The sequence below is a fragment of the Lactuca sativa genome, chromosome 3 (assembly GCF_002870075.4).
Source record: "Lactuca sativa cultivar Salinas chromosome 3, Lsat_Salinas_v11, whole genome shotgun sequence".
Lineage (NCBI taxonomy): Eukaryota > Viridiplantae > Streptophyta > Magnoliopsida > Asterales > Asteraceae > Lactuca > Lactuca sativa.
In genome coordinates this window covers 120,976,979-120,993,783 of record NC_056625.2, presented here as the reverse complement: position 1 = coordinate 120,993,783, position 16,805 = coordinate 120,976,979, and the positions used below count along the sequence as shown (strand labels likewise).

The following is a 16,805-nucleotide window of genomic DNA, read 5'->3' as shown; positions in this document are numbered from 1 at the left end:
TAAATGTTGCGATCAATCTTTATCAAAACCAATCCATTGAGTCGTTCTTGAGTCATTGTAGATCGTAAATAGGACTTTAAAATCTTCAATTTGAAGAAACTTCATTCTGTAGATGCACCACTAATAGAAATAGTCAACATAATTCAATATGCAATAGTTTTAATAGTAAAACAATCAACACGTTTTAAAAACTTTAGAATATCAATTGCTGTCATATTTTTTTTGAAAAAAAATATAGAAGTAATTTTAACTCGACATATACATCATTTCTATGAATATTCAATTGTTCTTCTTTCTTGAGTTAATTTTTAAAAGACTTACAACATGACTTTAATGTTATATCATATAATAAAAGTAATTTTTTCAAAAATAAAACCGCACACAAATATGATAAATAAGACTAACAAAATAATATTAACTTCAAATCTTGAACTTATTTTTTTACTGAATAATTAATAACATTAATAGCGCTTGGATAATAATATTGGATCAAAGTTAGATATCCAATTGGATTGGATCCGTTCGGTTATCCACTGGATATTCATGATGAACCAATAACCGATCCAATCCAATTAGATTTTGAATTTTCGCATCCAGTCGAATCTAACTGTAATCGGCTATCCAATCCTATATGCCGGTTCTTAATTGGATTGGTTAATTTCTATACACCCTTACCTAAAGTTACAAATTGGTATAAACTAGTACAATAAAAGCTAACATTTTGGTTTGGCATGCTTCACTCAATCATTTAGCAAATAGAGATAATTTGGAAAAGTCTGGCATGGATTTGGATCGTATATGCATGTTGTATGAGTTGGGGGTCAAAGTAGCATCTCTTATTTTTTTTTTTTTTGTAGGCTCAAACAATTTGGGTGAGATTGAGGCTTTGGTGGGATATTTAAGAGGTGTCGCTATAAATAAAATATTTTTAAAAATGTCGAAAAAAACTAAGAGAAAAAAATTTCCGAAGATTTTTAGTGGAAATTTTTTTGATATAATCGATGGGTATTTGAGATTTTATTGTGAACTGAAAAAGAAATCTAGGCAAAACTATTTATTGATTTATGGCGGTAAGAAAATGAGTTTTTTAAAAAATGTTTGTATTAGTTTTTGTGGTGAGAAAAATCAATAAGTGTTGTTTTTTTTAAAAAATGTGTTCATTAACTTATATATGTTTTAGAAGGTATTTGTCTTTTACAACCCAAAAAATTATAAAAAGTTTTGAAAAATTAGAAATCTTAACTTATTAAAATCTTCTTTTTGAAGTGATAATAGAAAGTTATTTTAAAAGTCTATTTCATATTGTCAAACAATTTTTTTTTGGCTTATTGATATCTCAAAAATCTAATAAGTCAATAAATTACTTTTTAATGAAATACCAAACAACCTTTTAGTTTGTAAATTAAGAAATAGGTCATTTATATTTTAGTTTTATACAATATGTGACAAAACATTTTTTTTAGGTTTTTATTTCACCATTAGAATGCATTTATATCCGGTAAATCTATCATATAAAATGTCATAATGGACATAAAGTCAACATTAGACAAACCTAAATGAAAAAAATTACTTAGGCTGGAGGGAGTGGGTCGCTATGGACGCTCGCCTCCAACTCACCATGGACTCGCTACACCAGACCCTCACCTTCGCTACAGGAGTCGCCAAAGATGGATCGCTACAACCTTAGCGAGATGAGAGAGAAAGCAAGAGAAAGCTGTGATTGGTGGTTGGGCTTTTGTACAAAAATCGAATATATAATCCTAGATCAAAATAATAAGAAAGATGATGAACCTCTGGGTGATCCTTCAATGGACTATAGTCGAAGCTTCATTTTTGTTGCTAGTTTGTTAGCGTTCTTTTAACCAGAAAAATTGGGGAAGAAGCTGATTCTTTTAACAGAGAATTATGAGGAAGATGAACAGATTAGACATTTGGCCCCTAAAGTTTCAACAACTTAGTATTTTTTGTCTAAAAGTAAAAACCTTTTTATTTAATTTTGATAAAAAAAAATCAAGGAGTATTAGCGGTGTTACCACTCCCTATGAAATACTGATGGCAGGCCAAAAAATGATATGGCAGCAAAAAAAAATGATGTGGCAGGGTGATAAGAATATTACCACTCCCTTTAGCCTTATGCCATAATGAATATCAAAATGAATGTCTTACCGTAGATTCAATATCAGTTTACCAAATTAAAATATACTGCCGTAATATAATAAAAACCCAAATAATAAATTGAAAAATCTATTAAATTAAATATAATTAAAAGATAAATAACATAAAAAAAATTAATTATATATTATTTGTTTTCATTTAATTAACTTCTTAGAAAACTATAGCATAGGTATTTCCATTGTTACTATTCTTAACACGTGCCGGTCACGTGTTTTCCTTCCCGCCATCGAGTGACTCAAAAATACCAAATAGGTTGACCCCCTAAGCCGTTACTCCACCGGCTCTTCCCGGTAAACAATATCAGTAGCCGGTCAACAATATAAATACATCACAGAACACGAAAGGCATACGCCATTCTTCTCCGACATCAAGATTTCTCAACTCCTTCATTTTCTAGTTCCCAATTTTCATCCATCACCATCTTCGATTTCCCTCACAATTTAGGGTTTTAAAAACTCCGATGAAGGATTCGAGAGCTAGGGTTTCCAATCGACTGTAGCCGGTTGTATATTCCATTGATTCGCGCACTTTAAGATTTCACAATGAGCGCAGTGAACATTACGAACGTGACGGTGTTGGATAATCCGGCGTCGTTTCTCACGCCTTTCCAGTTTGAAATCTCGTACGAGTGTGTTTCGCCTCTCAAAGAAGGTATGTTCGGCAACTCCTTCATGTCTAATTGTCTTCATGTTCATTAGCTTGAATCTGGTTCGTGTTTTGATTTTTCAATTAGGGTTAATGACGTTATAAAGCTGTATCTATTGATTGTTAGGGTTTCTTGATTCGCAATTGGAGTACAGAATTTGCCCAATTATGTTATTTTACTGATCATTGGTCGGATTTTTCCTTTGATACTCATCTTTTAGCAAATTACATGACAAAATTAGGTTAAAATTGGTCTGTATGTGTCGATAATTGAATTGAACGCACACATACCCTAATAATCCTGGGTTAACCAATTCAAAGGGGAAGAACACTATGTTGATTCGCATCTTTAGTATATTACTCCTGGAAACAAATGCAATTGAATTCCGCTTGTTTTATATGCAAGATTATCTTTGAATTTGCTAAAGAAATCAATTCCTTTGCAACTGATAAGTGATAATCTTCTTTATGGTAATGACATTGTACACTTACACCAAGCTAGAAGCATCATTGATAGATTCTCTTTAGAATTGGACATCAATTTTCATTATAATTTTAACTCCTTACAAATTACAATCATTACTACTTCATCTATTTATTACTTTTTTTTAGATCTTGAATGGAAACTGATCTATGTTGGATCAGCTGAGGATGAAACATACGATCAGCTCTTAGAAAGTGTACTCGTGGGACCCGTCAACATTGGAAATTATCGTTTTGTTTTTCAGGTAACTAACAACAAATTCAACTAACCAAAAAACAAAAAAATGAAAAATAAAAAAAAAACTAATTTGAATTATTTTTAAGGCGGACCCACCGGACCCATCAAAGATCCGTGAAGAAGATATAATCGGTGTGACTGTGCTTTTGCTGACGTGTTCTTACGTGGGACAAGAATTTGTGAGAGTGGGATATTATGTGAATAATGATTATGATGATGAAAAGCTAAGAGAGGAGCCTCCACAAAAGGTGATGATCGATAAGGTTCAAAGAAATATATTGACCGATAAGCCTAGGGTTACGAAGTTTCCGATCAATTTTCACCCTGAGAATGAAAACACTGAGAGCGGTGAGCAAGTGGAGCCGCCAGAGGGAGGTGAAAGTAGCCAACAACCACCGCCCAGTGAAGGTGGTGGTGATGGCGAAGATAAGTCGGAACCCTAGTTGTTCGATGATTGTTAAGATGGAAATGGTAGTGTGTTTTGGTTTTTAGGGTTTGTTGCTTAGTGTAAAACTATGGTTAAGATGAAAAAGGTGTTTGTGAAACTTGAATCTTTTCATGTTGATAAAATGTAGGAAATTTAAAAGTTAGGTTCTGGCTGTTACACTGCACACTGGACAAGACTGAAGTAGACTGAGTTAGCGTTTGCACGCGACTAGACATTGAGAGTTAGCCTTTGTCCCATCTTGCTATGTCATTCATAAAGTGTTGAACAAATTAATGAAATTGTGCTTTATATTTTCTTTTTTAATCTTTGTTTATTGTTTATTAATTACGGAAAATAAGTTAAATGATTTATAAACACTTTGGGACCCATTCCTACAACTACTCCCCTAAATAGCAAAAAATTAACATGTTTTATAAAATAGCCAACTAAATCGTAGCACTATAAAATTAAAAAAAAAAAATCTTTGAAAATATCATTTTTGTTTTCACTACATGCGTCAATAATGAAGTTTTTACATTTCATTTTAGAGCTCTATCTTTTCCATAAGCGTAAAGATTTATAAAAGAAAAAAAAAACAAATTTTTTTTGGTGTCTTTCTTAGCATTTAAGAACTATGATTTGTATTTGGTCCTGTCTATATACTCAAGTCGTAAGCAATTTGATAATTATTATAACCTCATTTTACAATTACATGTAAAACAATTTTGAATATTCCGGATGGTTTTGCACGCTGTTTTCAAGTAAAATGAATCTTAAGTTACTCCACTACACCTTTATTTTGTCTCTTGCATATATTTGTACATATATATGGTAGTTTTGTTGGAGGTGTGAGAGAGATATGGAAACATTAGAGGAGTTGCCTAATGGAAACCGATGGGCGGATTATGGTCATGAGATAAAAAAGATGACTGTTATTGCACTGCCGATGGTGGTGGTGGCTTTGTTGCCATACCTAATGCAAATGGTGGCGGTGATAATGGTGGGGCATGTTGATGAACTATCCCTATCTAGCCTTGCAATTGCCACCTCCCTCACTAATGTCACTGGTTTTAGTCTTCTTGTAAGCATTTCCTTTAAGATTATGTTATGTTTACAATGAAATAGAAGATTTATTTACAATTAATTAACTAAATATTAACTATAAATTCATGTCTTTTAATAAAAAATCGTTTCACAAATAGTCGGGGCTTGTGGGAGGACTGGAGACCCTTTATGGGCAAGCTTTTGGAGCCAAACAACATAACAAAATCGGCGGCTACACATGCAGTGCCATAATCTCGTTGCTATTCGTTTGCATCCCAATCTCCATCTCCTGGATTTTCATCGATAAGTTCTTAATTTTAATCGGACACGACCCTTTGATCTCACATGAAGCAAGAAAATATTCCATATATCTTATTCCATCTTTGTTTTTCGGTGCAATTGTGAAGCCACTTGTCAGATTGCTCCAATCACAGAGTCTGACTATGCCATTGCTCGTGAGCTCTACACTTGTTTTATGTTTCCATGCCCCTCTGTGTTGGGGTTTGATCTTCAAGTTAAAGATGGGTAGCGTTGGTGCTGCTACAGCGTTTAGTTTGTCAAATTGGTTCTATTTGATGTTGATGGTGTTTTATTTCAAATTCTCATCGTTGTGTAAGAATGTTGGTGTGACTTTCTCCATGGACGCACTTGTAGGTATGAAGGAATTCTTCTGGTTTGCTATCCCATCGGCCGTAATGGTTTGGTAAACTCATTCATCATTTCATCTTAAAATTAAAAGCTTCGGATATAATTTATTTGTAACAAATTTTTGACAACAATTAATACATACATTTTGTAGCCTAAAATGGTGGTCACTTGAACTTCTTGTCTTAATATCTGGCTTGTTACCAAATCCACAACTCGAAACATCACTTCTTTCCATATGGTAATCTTTCATTACTTCAACTCTTCCTCGATAACTTTACTTAACAATAATCATCTCGTATTCTCATCACTTCAAAATATTTTCAACATTTGTTTTCATCAGCTTAACTATCTCTACACTACACTTCACTATACCCTATGGGTTTGGAGCAGCCGCAAGGTATTTTAACTTCTCACCATTAAAATTCCTTCTATCTTTACATAAAAAAATCTCATTCTACAATCCGATTATGTAGCACTCGGGTTTCAAATGAGATAGGGGCTGGAAATCCACAAGCAGCCCGTTTAGCTGTTTGCATAGTGATGTTTCTAGCTGTTATCGAAGCCATAATAGTAAGCACCATGGTTTTCAGTTGTCGCCATTATCTTGCAAATGCTTTTAGTAACAAAATGGAAGTAGTAAGTTATGTTGTTTCAATGAGTCCTTTCATAGCTCTCTCGATCATCACAGATAGCATACAAGCAGTGATTTCTGGTGAGTGATTGATTTTTTCACATTTTTGGTCTATACAATATCATCACTAATAGTTCTTGATGGTTTTAGGAATCGCTAGGGGAAGTGGGTGGCAACATATAGGAGCTTATGTGACTCTGGTGGCATTTTATTTGTTTGGGTTGCCAGCATCCATTGTTCTTGGGTTCCCTTTACATTTGAAAGCAAAGGGACTTTGGATTGGGATCGTGATTGGATCTATAATACAGTCCGGGAGTCTGTTATTGGTTACTAGACTCACGGATTGGCAAAAACAGGTTCGGTTTTTTTTACTTGAACATTTGTATGTTTATATGCTTTTTTCATGGTCATGTGGGGACTATGGTTAAGACATTATAATATTGTCATTGCAGGCAATAAAGGCAAATGAACGAATCTCGAAAGTATCATATCGGTACACAATTAAAGATATAGATATAAAAGAATGTGTACCCAAAGAAATGCATGTGGTTTTGTAATCGGTACACAATAGGCGTTGACTTTATTTTAACCCATGTTTTGAAAACCGAGTTGAACCGGGACATTGAGGAGAAAATAGTTAGCAATGGTTTTATTTTTATTTTATAGAACGGATTGAACCGAAAACAGATACAATGAACCGCTAAAATCCATGTTGAACTTGTAAATGTGTTGAACCGATAAATTGTATATGGACTTTAATGTTTGGGCTACAAAATATGATATATATATATATATATATATATATATATATATATATATATATATATATATATATATATATATATTATAAATTAAGCGTAATTAATTTAACTTTAAATCAAAATAAACTAGTAAACTTTGATAATAACTTTAATTGAGAAGAAAGAATATTTAGAGAGAATATGAAAGATATATCACTTATAATTTTTTTTGGTGTATCTCATTCTTTACAATGGAGGGGTATTTATAACATATAATTGTAACTAGTTAAAAATATTGATAAATTTACCATGCACCAATTATTATGTCATCCACTAATTATTTACAACACCACCAATTATTTACAACACTCCCCTTTAGATGACATCATTTTAGCGTTCAACTTTGATGTACCGCCTCATTAAAAACCTTGTTAAAGAAAACCCAGTGGGAAAAAACTTTAGCGAAGGGAAAAAGAGTGCAGTGTATAGTTGACTCCCCCTGATTTAGACATCCATCACATTATATTCTATGCACATGTCGCATTCCGATGCCATGGACATGTTTCCTGAAGATTGCAGTAGGAAGTGCCTTCGTAAAAAAGTCTGCTGCATTGTTACTGGATTGAACATATTTGATTTCAACTTGATGGTTCTTTATAAGCTCTTGAGTGTATTCAAAAAACTTTGGAGGTATATGTTTTGTCCTGTCGCTCTTGATATAACCCTCTTTCATTTGAGTGACACATGCTGAGTTATCTTCATAAATTAAAGTTGGACATGTATCATTTTCAAGTCCACATGAAGTTAAAACTAGTTGTGTCATCGATCTTAACCATGTACATTCTCTACTAGCTTCATTTAGTGCAATTACTTCAGCATGATTTGAGGATGTGGCAACAAGTGTTTGCTTTTGAGAACGTCAGGAAATTGCAGTACCTCCATACATGAATATGTATCCAGTTTGAGATCTAGCTTTATGAGGATCGGACAAATAACCTGCATCTGCATAACCAATCAAGCCTTGTTTTGAATTGTTTGGGTAAAATAACCCTAAAACACTAGTTCCTCGAAGGTATCAAAAAATATGTTTGATTCCATTCCAATGTCTTTTTGTTGGGGCTGAACTAAATCTTGCTAGCAAGTTTACAGCGAAAGAAATGTCAGGTCTAGTACAATTGGTAAGATACATAAGAGGTCCAATTGCATTTAGATATGGCACTTCTGAACCAAGGACTTCTTCATTTTCTTCGCATTGATGAAATGGATCCTTGTCAATATTTAATGATCTAACAACCACTGGAGTGCTTAATGGATTTGCATTGTCCATATTGAAACGTTTCAAGACTCTTTCTGTGTAATTTGATTGATGCACAAGTATTCTGTTAGGCATATGCTCAATCTGTAAACCAAGACAATATTTGGTTTTTCCAAGATCTTTCATTTCAAATTCTTTCTTTAAAGTTCAATCACTTCAAGGATTTCTTTATTCGTTCCAATGATGTTTAGATCATCAACATAGACTGCTATGATTACATATCCAGATGTTGTTTTCTTAATAAATACACATGGACAAATAGTGTTACTTTTATAACCTTTACTTGTCAAATAATCGCTTAAACGATTGTACCACATGCGCCCAGATTGCTTTAAACCATACAAAGATCTTTGTAATTTTATAGAATACATTTCTTTGGGTTTTGCACTTAACGCTTCAGGTATTTTAAATCCTTTAAGGATTTTCATATAGATATCACTATCAAGTGATCCATACAAGTAAGCTGTAACAACATCCATAAGACGCATCTATAAATTTTTAGATACTACCAAGCTAATTAAATATCTGAAAGTGGTTGCATCCATTACCGGTGAATAAACCTTGAGCAACAAGCCTGGCCTTGTATCTTACAATTTCGTCTTTCTCATTTCTTTTTCGTACGAAGATCCATCTATATCCTAATGGTTTTACAACTTTAGGTGTGAGGATAATGTTCCCAAAAACCTTCCTCTTGTTAAGAGAATTTAATTCAACTTGCATAGCTTCCTTCCATTTAGCCCAATCATTTCTTCTTTGACATTCAATGACCGATTGTGGTTCAGGATCATCATTCATAATATCACATGCAACTAAATAAGAAAATATTGCACCTATATTGTCAGTTTCATTTTGGTCACATATTCTATTTTTCTGACTATAATTTTGTGCATCATCCTCTTTTCCTGGGGGAATTTGAATAATTCGTGTTTCTCCAGGAACACTTTCCTTATGATCTAGTGCATTTTTTGCTCCTCTTCTTTTTGTGGGTTCTTATCTTTAGAACCAAATGGCCTTCCACGCTTCAGGCGTGTTTTAGACTCTTGAGTGACTTTATCATCAGATTGTCCATGTGGAATGTCAATTCGAGCTGGAACATTGACAGTTGGTATATATGATTTAGTCACCCTTTTTGTGCCAGTAAATGCATCAGGTAATTGATTTTCCATTTCTTGGAAATTCATTATCATTTGAACTTCCATGTCACATTGCCTTGTGCGAGGGTCAAGATATGATAAAGAAGGCTCATGCCATGACACATCCTTTTCCATAATCTTCTTTTCTCCACCTAATGATGGGAAATTTGCCTCATCAAATTGACAATCTGCTAGGCGTGCTGTGAAAACATCACCTGTTAATGGTTCAAGATATCTTATAATAGAGACTGACTCATAACCAACATATATTCCCAACCTTCTTTGACGACCCATTTTTGTCCATTGAGGTGGTGCAATAGGGACATATACTGCACACCCAAAAATTCTCAAATGGGATATATTTAGTTCTTGATCGAAAGCAAGTTGTAGTGGAGAATATACATGATATGAACTTGGTCTCATGCGTATCAATGATCCAGCATGTAAGATTGCATGGCCCCAAACATAAACAGGAAGTTTGGTCCTCATTATCAATGGTCTAGCTATTAGCTGGAGACGTTTAATTAGTGATTCAGCTAAACCATTTTGTGTGTGTACATGAGTAACTGGATGCTCAACAACAATTCCGACAGACATACAATAGTCATTAAATGCTTGTGAAGTAAATTCACAAGCATTATCAAGTCTCACTCTTTTGATAGTATAATCAGGGAAATGTGCCCTTAATTTAATAATTTGGGCAAGAAACTTTGCAAATGCCATATTACGAGTTGATAATAGGCAAACATGAGACCATTTGCTGGATGCATCTATTAAGACCATAAAGTATCTAAATGGTCCAGATGGAGGGTGAATCGGTCCACATATATCACCTTGAATTCTTTCTAGAAATCTAGGTGATTCCTTTCAACTTTCATTGGAGAGTGTTTTATAATTAACTTTCCAAGGGAACAAGATGTACATGGTTTTATGCTATTGGATTGAGGGAAATTTTGGTCCTTCAATGGATGCCCATGTGTATTCTCAATTATCCTTCGCATAATTGTTAATCCTAGGTGGCCCAACCTATCATGCCATAAACTGAATGTCCCAGGATCACAATGTTTTCCTTCAATTACCATATTTGATTCAATCATATGTATATATGTATAATGTAGACCAGAATCAAGTGTTGGTAGTTTTTCAAGCACATGATTTTTGTCTACAATATACATATATTTCTTATTTTCAATGGTCACAGTCTTTGTGTCATATCCTTTGAAATATATGTCATTGAAACTTAATAAGTTTCTATTAGACTTTGGAGAAAATAAGGCATTTTCTATACAAAAGCTTGTACCATTTGGTAATATAAAATGGGCTTTCCCGGTTCCCTCTATCAAGTCTGCAGGACCTGATATTGTATGTATGATTGTTTTTGTTGGTACTAATTTTGAAAAATATTTCTTTGATTTTAGAATAGAATGTGTACTACCACTATCTGCTATACAAAGATCTCCAAACTTTTCTTGGTGTCGTGCTCCAGTTGGACTCATATTAAACTTCACATATGAAAGGAATAATAAGTGAATAAACATAATCATAATTATTATTAAAAAGAAAGTTCATTTATTGAAGGAAAAGCATTACATGAAAAACAAACGAAGTAAAAACAGTTTTACTAGAACAATAATAGATTTTATTTTATTTATTTATTTATTTAGTTTATGTCTTCCATGTCATTGCAGAAATCAGCAACATTTAGCGGAGTGAATTCAACATTATCAATGAGGTTTGCTTCTTTTCCTTTTCCTTTAATGGACTCTTGATAAAGTTGACAAAGATGTGCAGGTGTGCGACAGGTCCTTGACCAATGGCCCGTGCTACCACATCTATAACATGAACCATCAGATTTTTGTGATGTCCCAGTGTCATGCCTTGCCACTTTGGCCTTATCTTGTGTGTGGACATTGTTTCTTTGTGAATGTTGGTAATTATTCCTTTTCTGGCCACGACCATGAATATTACCTTGTCCACGACCAGAATTATGGTTCTGATTATGGCTTTGGTTTCGATTAAAATAGCCACGACCTCGTCCTCAACCACGACCACGCCCTCGTCCACGTGTATTGTTTCGATGAACATCAATATTTGTAGCATTTGCTTCAGGAAGTGCTACTGATCCCGTTGGAAGAGATTCATGATTTTTCATCAAAAGTTCATTGTTTTGCTCTGCAACGAGCATATATGCATTCAGTTCAGAATATCTTGTGAACTTTTGCATCCAATATTGTTGCATCAAGGTAATGTTTGTTGCATGAAATGTGGAGTAAGTTTTCTCCAACATATCTTCATCAGTAATGTCACACCTCAAAACCAAGAACGACGGAAACGTTCTGGGGCAGAGGACGTTATGTAATGTATCACAACAATGCAAAGTAGTAAACAAGCAACAACATCATCCATTGCATTAATAGTATAATTTTAACTACAAGTGTGTTCTTTCATAGAAATAAACAACCTAATGAATAATCAAAATAAAAGACGAGTCTTGACTACTTCGTCTTCACAAAACCTGGTCGTCGTACCTGTCTATTTGTGACCTGAGAATACAAGTTGTTTTGAAAGCGAGTATCAACAATAAAGCTGGTGAATTCATAAGTATTTATGTGTCTTTGATTTGTAAAACTGTAAAGTAAAGACTTGTAAATGTTTGGAGAAAAGTTTGTATAAGTATGAAAATGTTTGTAAGAAATTGTAAACGTTTGAAAACCCTAGAAAATCCCATATTTCCTACTAGTATAAAAAGTAGTCTTTTACCAAGACTCGACTGTTTTGAAAGTAGTCTTCTACCAAGACCCGATAATTTTGAAAGTAGCCTTCTACCAAGATCCGACTGTTTTGAAAGTTTGAACCTCTACTTAAGTGAAGGTTTTTCCTTGTACAACTATTATGTCACACCCCAAAACCGGAACGACGGAAACGTTATGGGGTAGACGACGTCATGTCAAGTATCACAACATATGCAGTATAGTAATCAAAGTACAACAACCATTGCATTAATAGTAATAGTTTTACATCACAACATATGTAGTATAGTAATCAAAGTACAACAACCATTGCATTAATAGTAATAGTTTTACATCGGTTACAGGTTATAGTAATATCAAAGTAATACAAGTAATAATATAGGTGCAGCTTGGTACTAGGTTGTCTCCACAAAAGTTCCCGGAATGTACCTATCTATCGCTGACCTGAGAATACAAGTTATTTTGAAAGCGAGTATCAGCATTTTTTATAAATGCTGGTGAGTTCATAAGTATTTAGTGTCATTTGTGTAGGTAAGCATTTTTATTCAAAATAACTTTATGAAAAGTAGTAGTTTAGAATCTACGGTGTATTAGCGTCCTTTCCAGAAAATCCTATATTTTCTAACTAGAAGCAGTTTTCTACCAAGACCCGACAGAGTTATGTTTTAAAGAATAATTTTCCCCGAAATACTATCATTATCGGAAAACAATATTTACTTTAAAGGAATAAATGAGAAAATCACAAGTAAAAATACCAGGGGAAAAATAACATATGCCTCAGCAGTAATACTGCTGATTAAGGCAAAAGAAATCATAGACTCCAGGAGAGTATTGAATGAATGATGCGCCTGGCTCAGTCTAACAAAAGGGAATAACAAACCCCAGACGGTATCAAATGAACAATATGGCTAGCAAGGTCTAAAATAAAGAAACACAGACCCCAGACAGTATCAAATGAACGATACAGCTAGCAAGGTCTAAAAACAAAGAAACACAGACCCAGATAGTATCAAATGAACGATACAACTAGCAAGGTCTAAAAACAAAGAAACACAGACCCCAGACAGTATCAAATGAACGATACAGCTAGCAAGGTCTAAAACAAATGGTAGTCCTAAGTGGGTTGTTTCAAGAATACCGTGTTAATTCTCGTTACCTTAAGGCCATGAATTATAAGGTAAACATCGAGATACTCGTAACCATACTGATAGACAATAGAGTACTTGACGCCTTGCAAGCGTCGGAAAGAATGTGACATTTGTCACCCCTTGGCTTGGTAGGCCGGGGACTGTAGCTAGCAGTCAGGGTGTGGGAGTGTCAGTCCCGTATAGATCTATACACACAATGCCCGCTCTCCCTCCAAGAGACTCTGGTTACCAACTTGATGACGGGGAGATCCGTGTCTTGAAGATGCATCTCGTATTTTGAATTCTATTGTAAGTACTAGAATAACGATATAGACTCACGAATGAACTGACTCCTTTGGAATTCTCTAAACTAGAAAGAGTGACTAGAATCTCCTAACTATTCCTATAATAGTTACTAGTGTCTCTGATCTATGAATAATGAATGGAAGGATGCCCTTGCTACCCAAGGGAAATGAACTGGTCGATGTAAATCTTTATGTCTATACATGTATACATGATATATAACTAATGTTTAAACGACCTTCGGACGGATATCCGATACCCACCAGACCACATCCCAACGAGGAAAAGGAAATAGGGCGAACTAGCCTTCCTAAGTCCTTTAAACATTATTTATATAACTATACAAGTACAAGCATGCATTTAACGAAGTAGAAGCATAGAAGCATAGAAGAAAACTTTGGTAAAACCTTTGGAAAACCTTTAAAAATAAGAATTTACGACTTGATTTCGTTATGTAAAACAAGCTTTGAAAACCTTTGGAAATCCTTTGAAAAACCTTTCATAAACAAATTTGAAAAACCTTTGATAACCTTTAATGATCTAAACAGGGATATTCATACTTTAACAAGATTCGAAAACCTGATTTTGGAAACCCTTAATCTGGATAAACAGTTTAACATGAAAAATCTATTTTGCTATACAGTTATTAATCACATGCGATTTATCTAATAACTGTACAGTTCAACTTGTATTCCCCCCCTATAAAAGTAGTTAAAATCATTTAAAAGATTGATTCAGGGGTATGAACTCACCTGACGTTAGCGTTTCGGATGAATGGACGGTATAGGATGCTAAGTGTCAAGGGAGGACTTGACCACACTCACGAATCCTATTTAACATGTAATGATACATTTAAGTATCTAATTAGTCATTTAATAACTAGTTAAGCAAGTAAGGATGTCTTACTACATAAAAATACTTTGCTACAAGTGCTAGAAGTACCAAGGGTTGCATATAAGGTGTGTATGGACTCACATTGGAGTTTACTCTTCAAATGATGGCCCTTATGGGTGTTTACGGTTTTAAGACCACTTCCTCCATGAGTTTACGGCCGTAAACTCATGGTAGTGGTGTCATGGGATGTTTAAAGGTCTTATCTCACTCGTAGAATCATGTTAGAGTCGAATCAAGGGCTAAGGAAGTGATTGGGGCTCAAAATGGACACAATAGGGAGTTTACGGTCCTTGGACCACTCCTTGAGGAGTTTACGGCTGTAAAAACATGAGTTTATGGTAGTAAACTCATGTTATTCCATTTCTTTTGTGCTTTGGTGGTTCTAGGCTATGTAGACAAGGTTCTAGTCACTTATATGAGCATAAGAAGGTGTTAAAGGAACTTAAACACCTTGGAAAGGTGTTTATGGTCTATGAAGGTGTTATTGGGGAGTTTACTACCTTAAACACATGATTTTACGGTAGTAAACTCATGTTAGTCCATAAATCATGTGTTTTGGTGGTTGTAGGTTAAGCATACAAAGTTCTAGGTCCAATTCTAAGCCATACAAAGTGTTAAGGGCACTTTAACACCCTTTGGGGGTGTTTATGGTCTAAGAAAGGGTGTTTATGGTTTTGGGAGACCTTCCCAAACCGTAAAGTCAATTGTTGCTCATTGGGGCATGTTTTGGTGCATCACATGAAGGATTACAAGGCTCTAGGCACTCATGGAAGCTTTTGGAGGTGTTTGAGAGGTAGTTTAACACCCAAAAAGGTGTTTATGGTCCTTGAAGATGGGTTTACGGTCCAAGAATGTCCTTAGATCGTAAACTCATGTTTACTCCCCATTTTTTAAGATTTTAGTGCTCTAAGTCTTTTCATGTAATCCCCTAAGTCACAACTAAGCTCCATAAGTGGTTTGGAAGGGTTTTTGGGCATTAAAACCCCATTTATGAGTGTTTACGGTCCAAGAGTGTTCTTGGACCATAAACTCATGATTTTTCCACTTTTGGGTATCTTAAACATGAATTTGCATGTTAAATGAGCTAAACAACAAGTTAGGGTAGATCACTTACTTGTTTGGGGCTTGAAAGAGGCGATTTTGGACCAAACCCGATTTGTAGAGAGAGAAAGTAGAGAGAGAGAGACTCCTAAGGTGTGAAAAGGGTTGGAATGAAACCCACTCAACCCTTATATAGGGTGGAGTTTATGGCCTGGTTGGGGGTGTACCTGACACCAACCGCGAACGGGGTTTTTCACGACTACCGTTAAACATGGCAATTTTAAAATTAGACCGCCTTATTTTTGGTTTTCTTGACGAATATTATTTAAAATATTCCAACGGGTTTAATTCCGGTCAAAAATATTTTTTGGGATAAATTTGGCTAATTTTTGACGTACTTAATTTCGACGTTAAAACTAACGAAAATTTTTGGGTTGTCACATATTATTATTCAAATATAATCTACCTCATCGATTATGTGAATGTGACACAAAGTAAAGGTAATAATAATATAATAACTGAAGTTGTATCCTTTTGTATTTGTCGTAGGTAAAGTGTAAGTACTGTAGTATTTGTAATAAGTGGCTACTATTGTACTAATTGCCTTAAAATGAATATTAAGGTATAATGTGATGGCTAGATCCCATACTAAAAGCTCTCCCTGTCAAAAGATTCTGGGAACCAAATGCGACCCTTGCAATGATTGCAAGCCGTGAACATCCACATTATTATGATCATGTATACCCAATATAACTATCACCTTTTGTTTAGAACAATGCGTTAGTGATTCATTGGTATAGTTAGATCCTGTAATTTTTCCATGCTATAGCACCTTATCGTGTATTGTATCTTCTTCCATGTATTCCTTTATTGTGTGTTCTCTTATGTTATCGTGTATTGTATTAGTGTGTTTGTAATTTTACTTTTGTAATTGTATCTCGTTATATAGTATGTATTGTATTTAGTATAGACTCATGAATGAAACGACTCTTGTGTGATTCCTTGTACTTAGAATAGTAAGTAGTATCTCCTAACTATACCTATTATAGCTACTAGTAATATACTTGTATAACCGAAGTATGCCTTTGCTACCCAAAGGTACTGAACTGACTAATGGAACTTTTATGTCTATATATGTATACATGATATATAACTAATATTTAGACGACATTCGGACAAATAACCGATACCCTAAGGCCACATCCAAACGA

General features: G+C 34.4%; 2 protein-coding genes across 2 annotated transcripts; both read left to right on the top strand.

Moving 5' to 3' along the window:
• The first annotated feature begins 2,524 nt into the window (after window positions 1–2,524).
• On the top strand, window positions 2,525–4,279 carry LOC111902374 (probable histone chaperone ASF1A). Its single transcript, XM_023898216.3, has 3 exons — window positions 2,525–2,826; window positions 3,433–3,548; window positions 3,628–4,279. The coding sequence occupies exons 1-3, from the start codon at window positions 2,718–2,720 to the stop codon at window positions 3,982–3,984; spliced, it is 582 nt and encodes a 193-aa protein (XP_023753984.1). The 5' UTR covers window positions 2,525–2,717; the 3' UTR covers window positions 3,985–4,279.
• A 139-nt stretch (window positions 4,280–4,418) lies between these two features.
• On the top strand, window positions 4,419–7,054 carry LOC111902398 (protein DETOXIFICATION 14). Its single transcript, XM_042900277.1, has 7 exons — window positions 4,419–5,049; window positions 5,171–5,715; window positions 5,812–5,898; window positions 6,001–6,057; window positions 6,134–6,372; window positions 6,442–6,647; window positions 6,744–7,054. The coding sequence occupies exons 1-7, from the start codon at window positions 4,828–4,830 to the stop codon at window positions 6,846–6,848; spliced, it is 1,461 nt and encodes a 486-aa protein (XP_042756211.1). The 5' UTR covers window positions 4,419–4,827; the 3' UTR covers window positions 6,849–7,054.
• The last annotated feature ends 9,751 nt before the right edge of the window (window positions 7,055–16,805 follow it).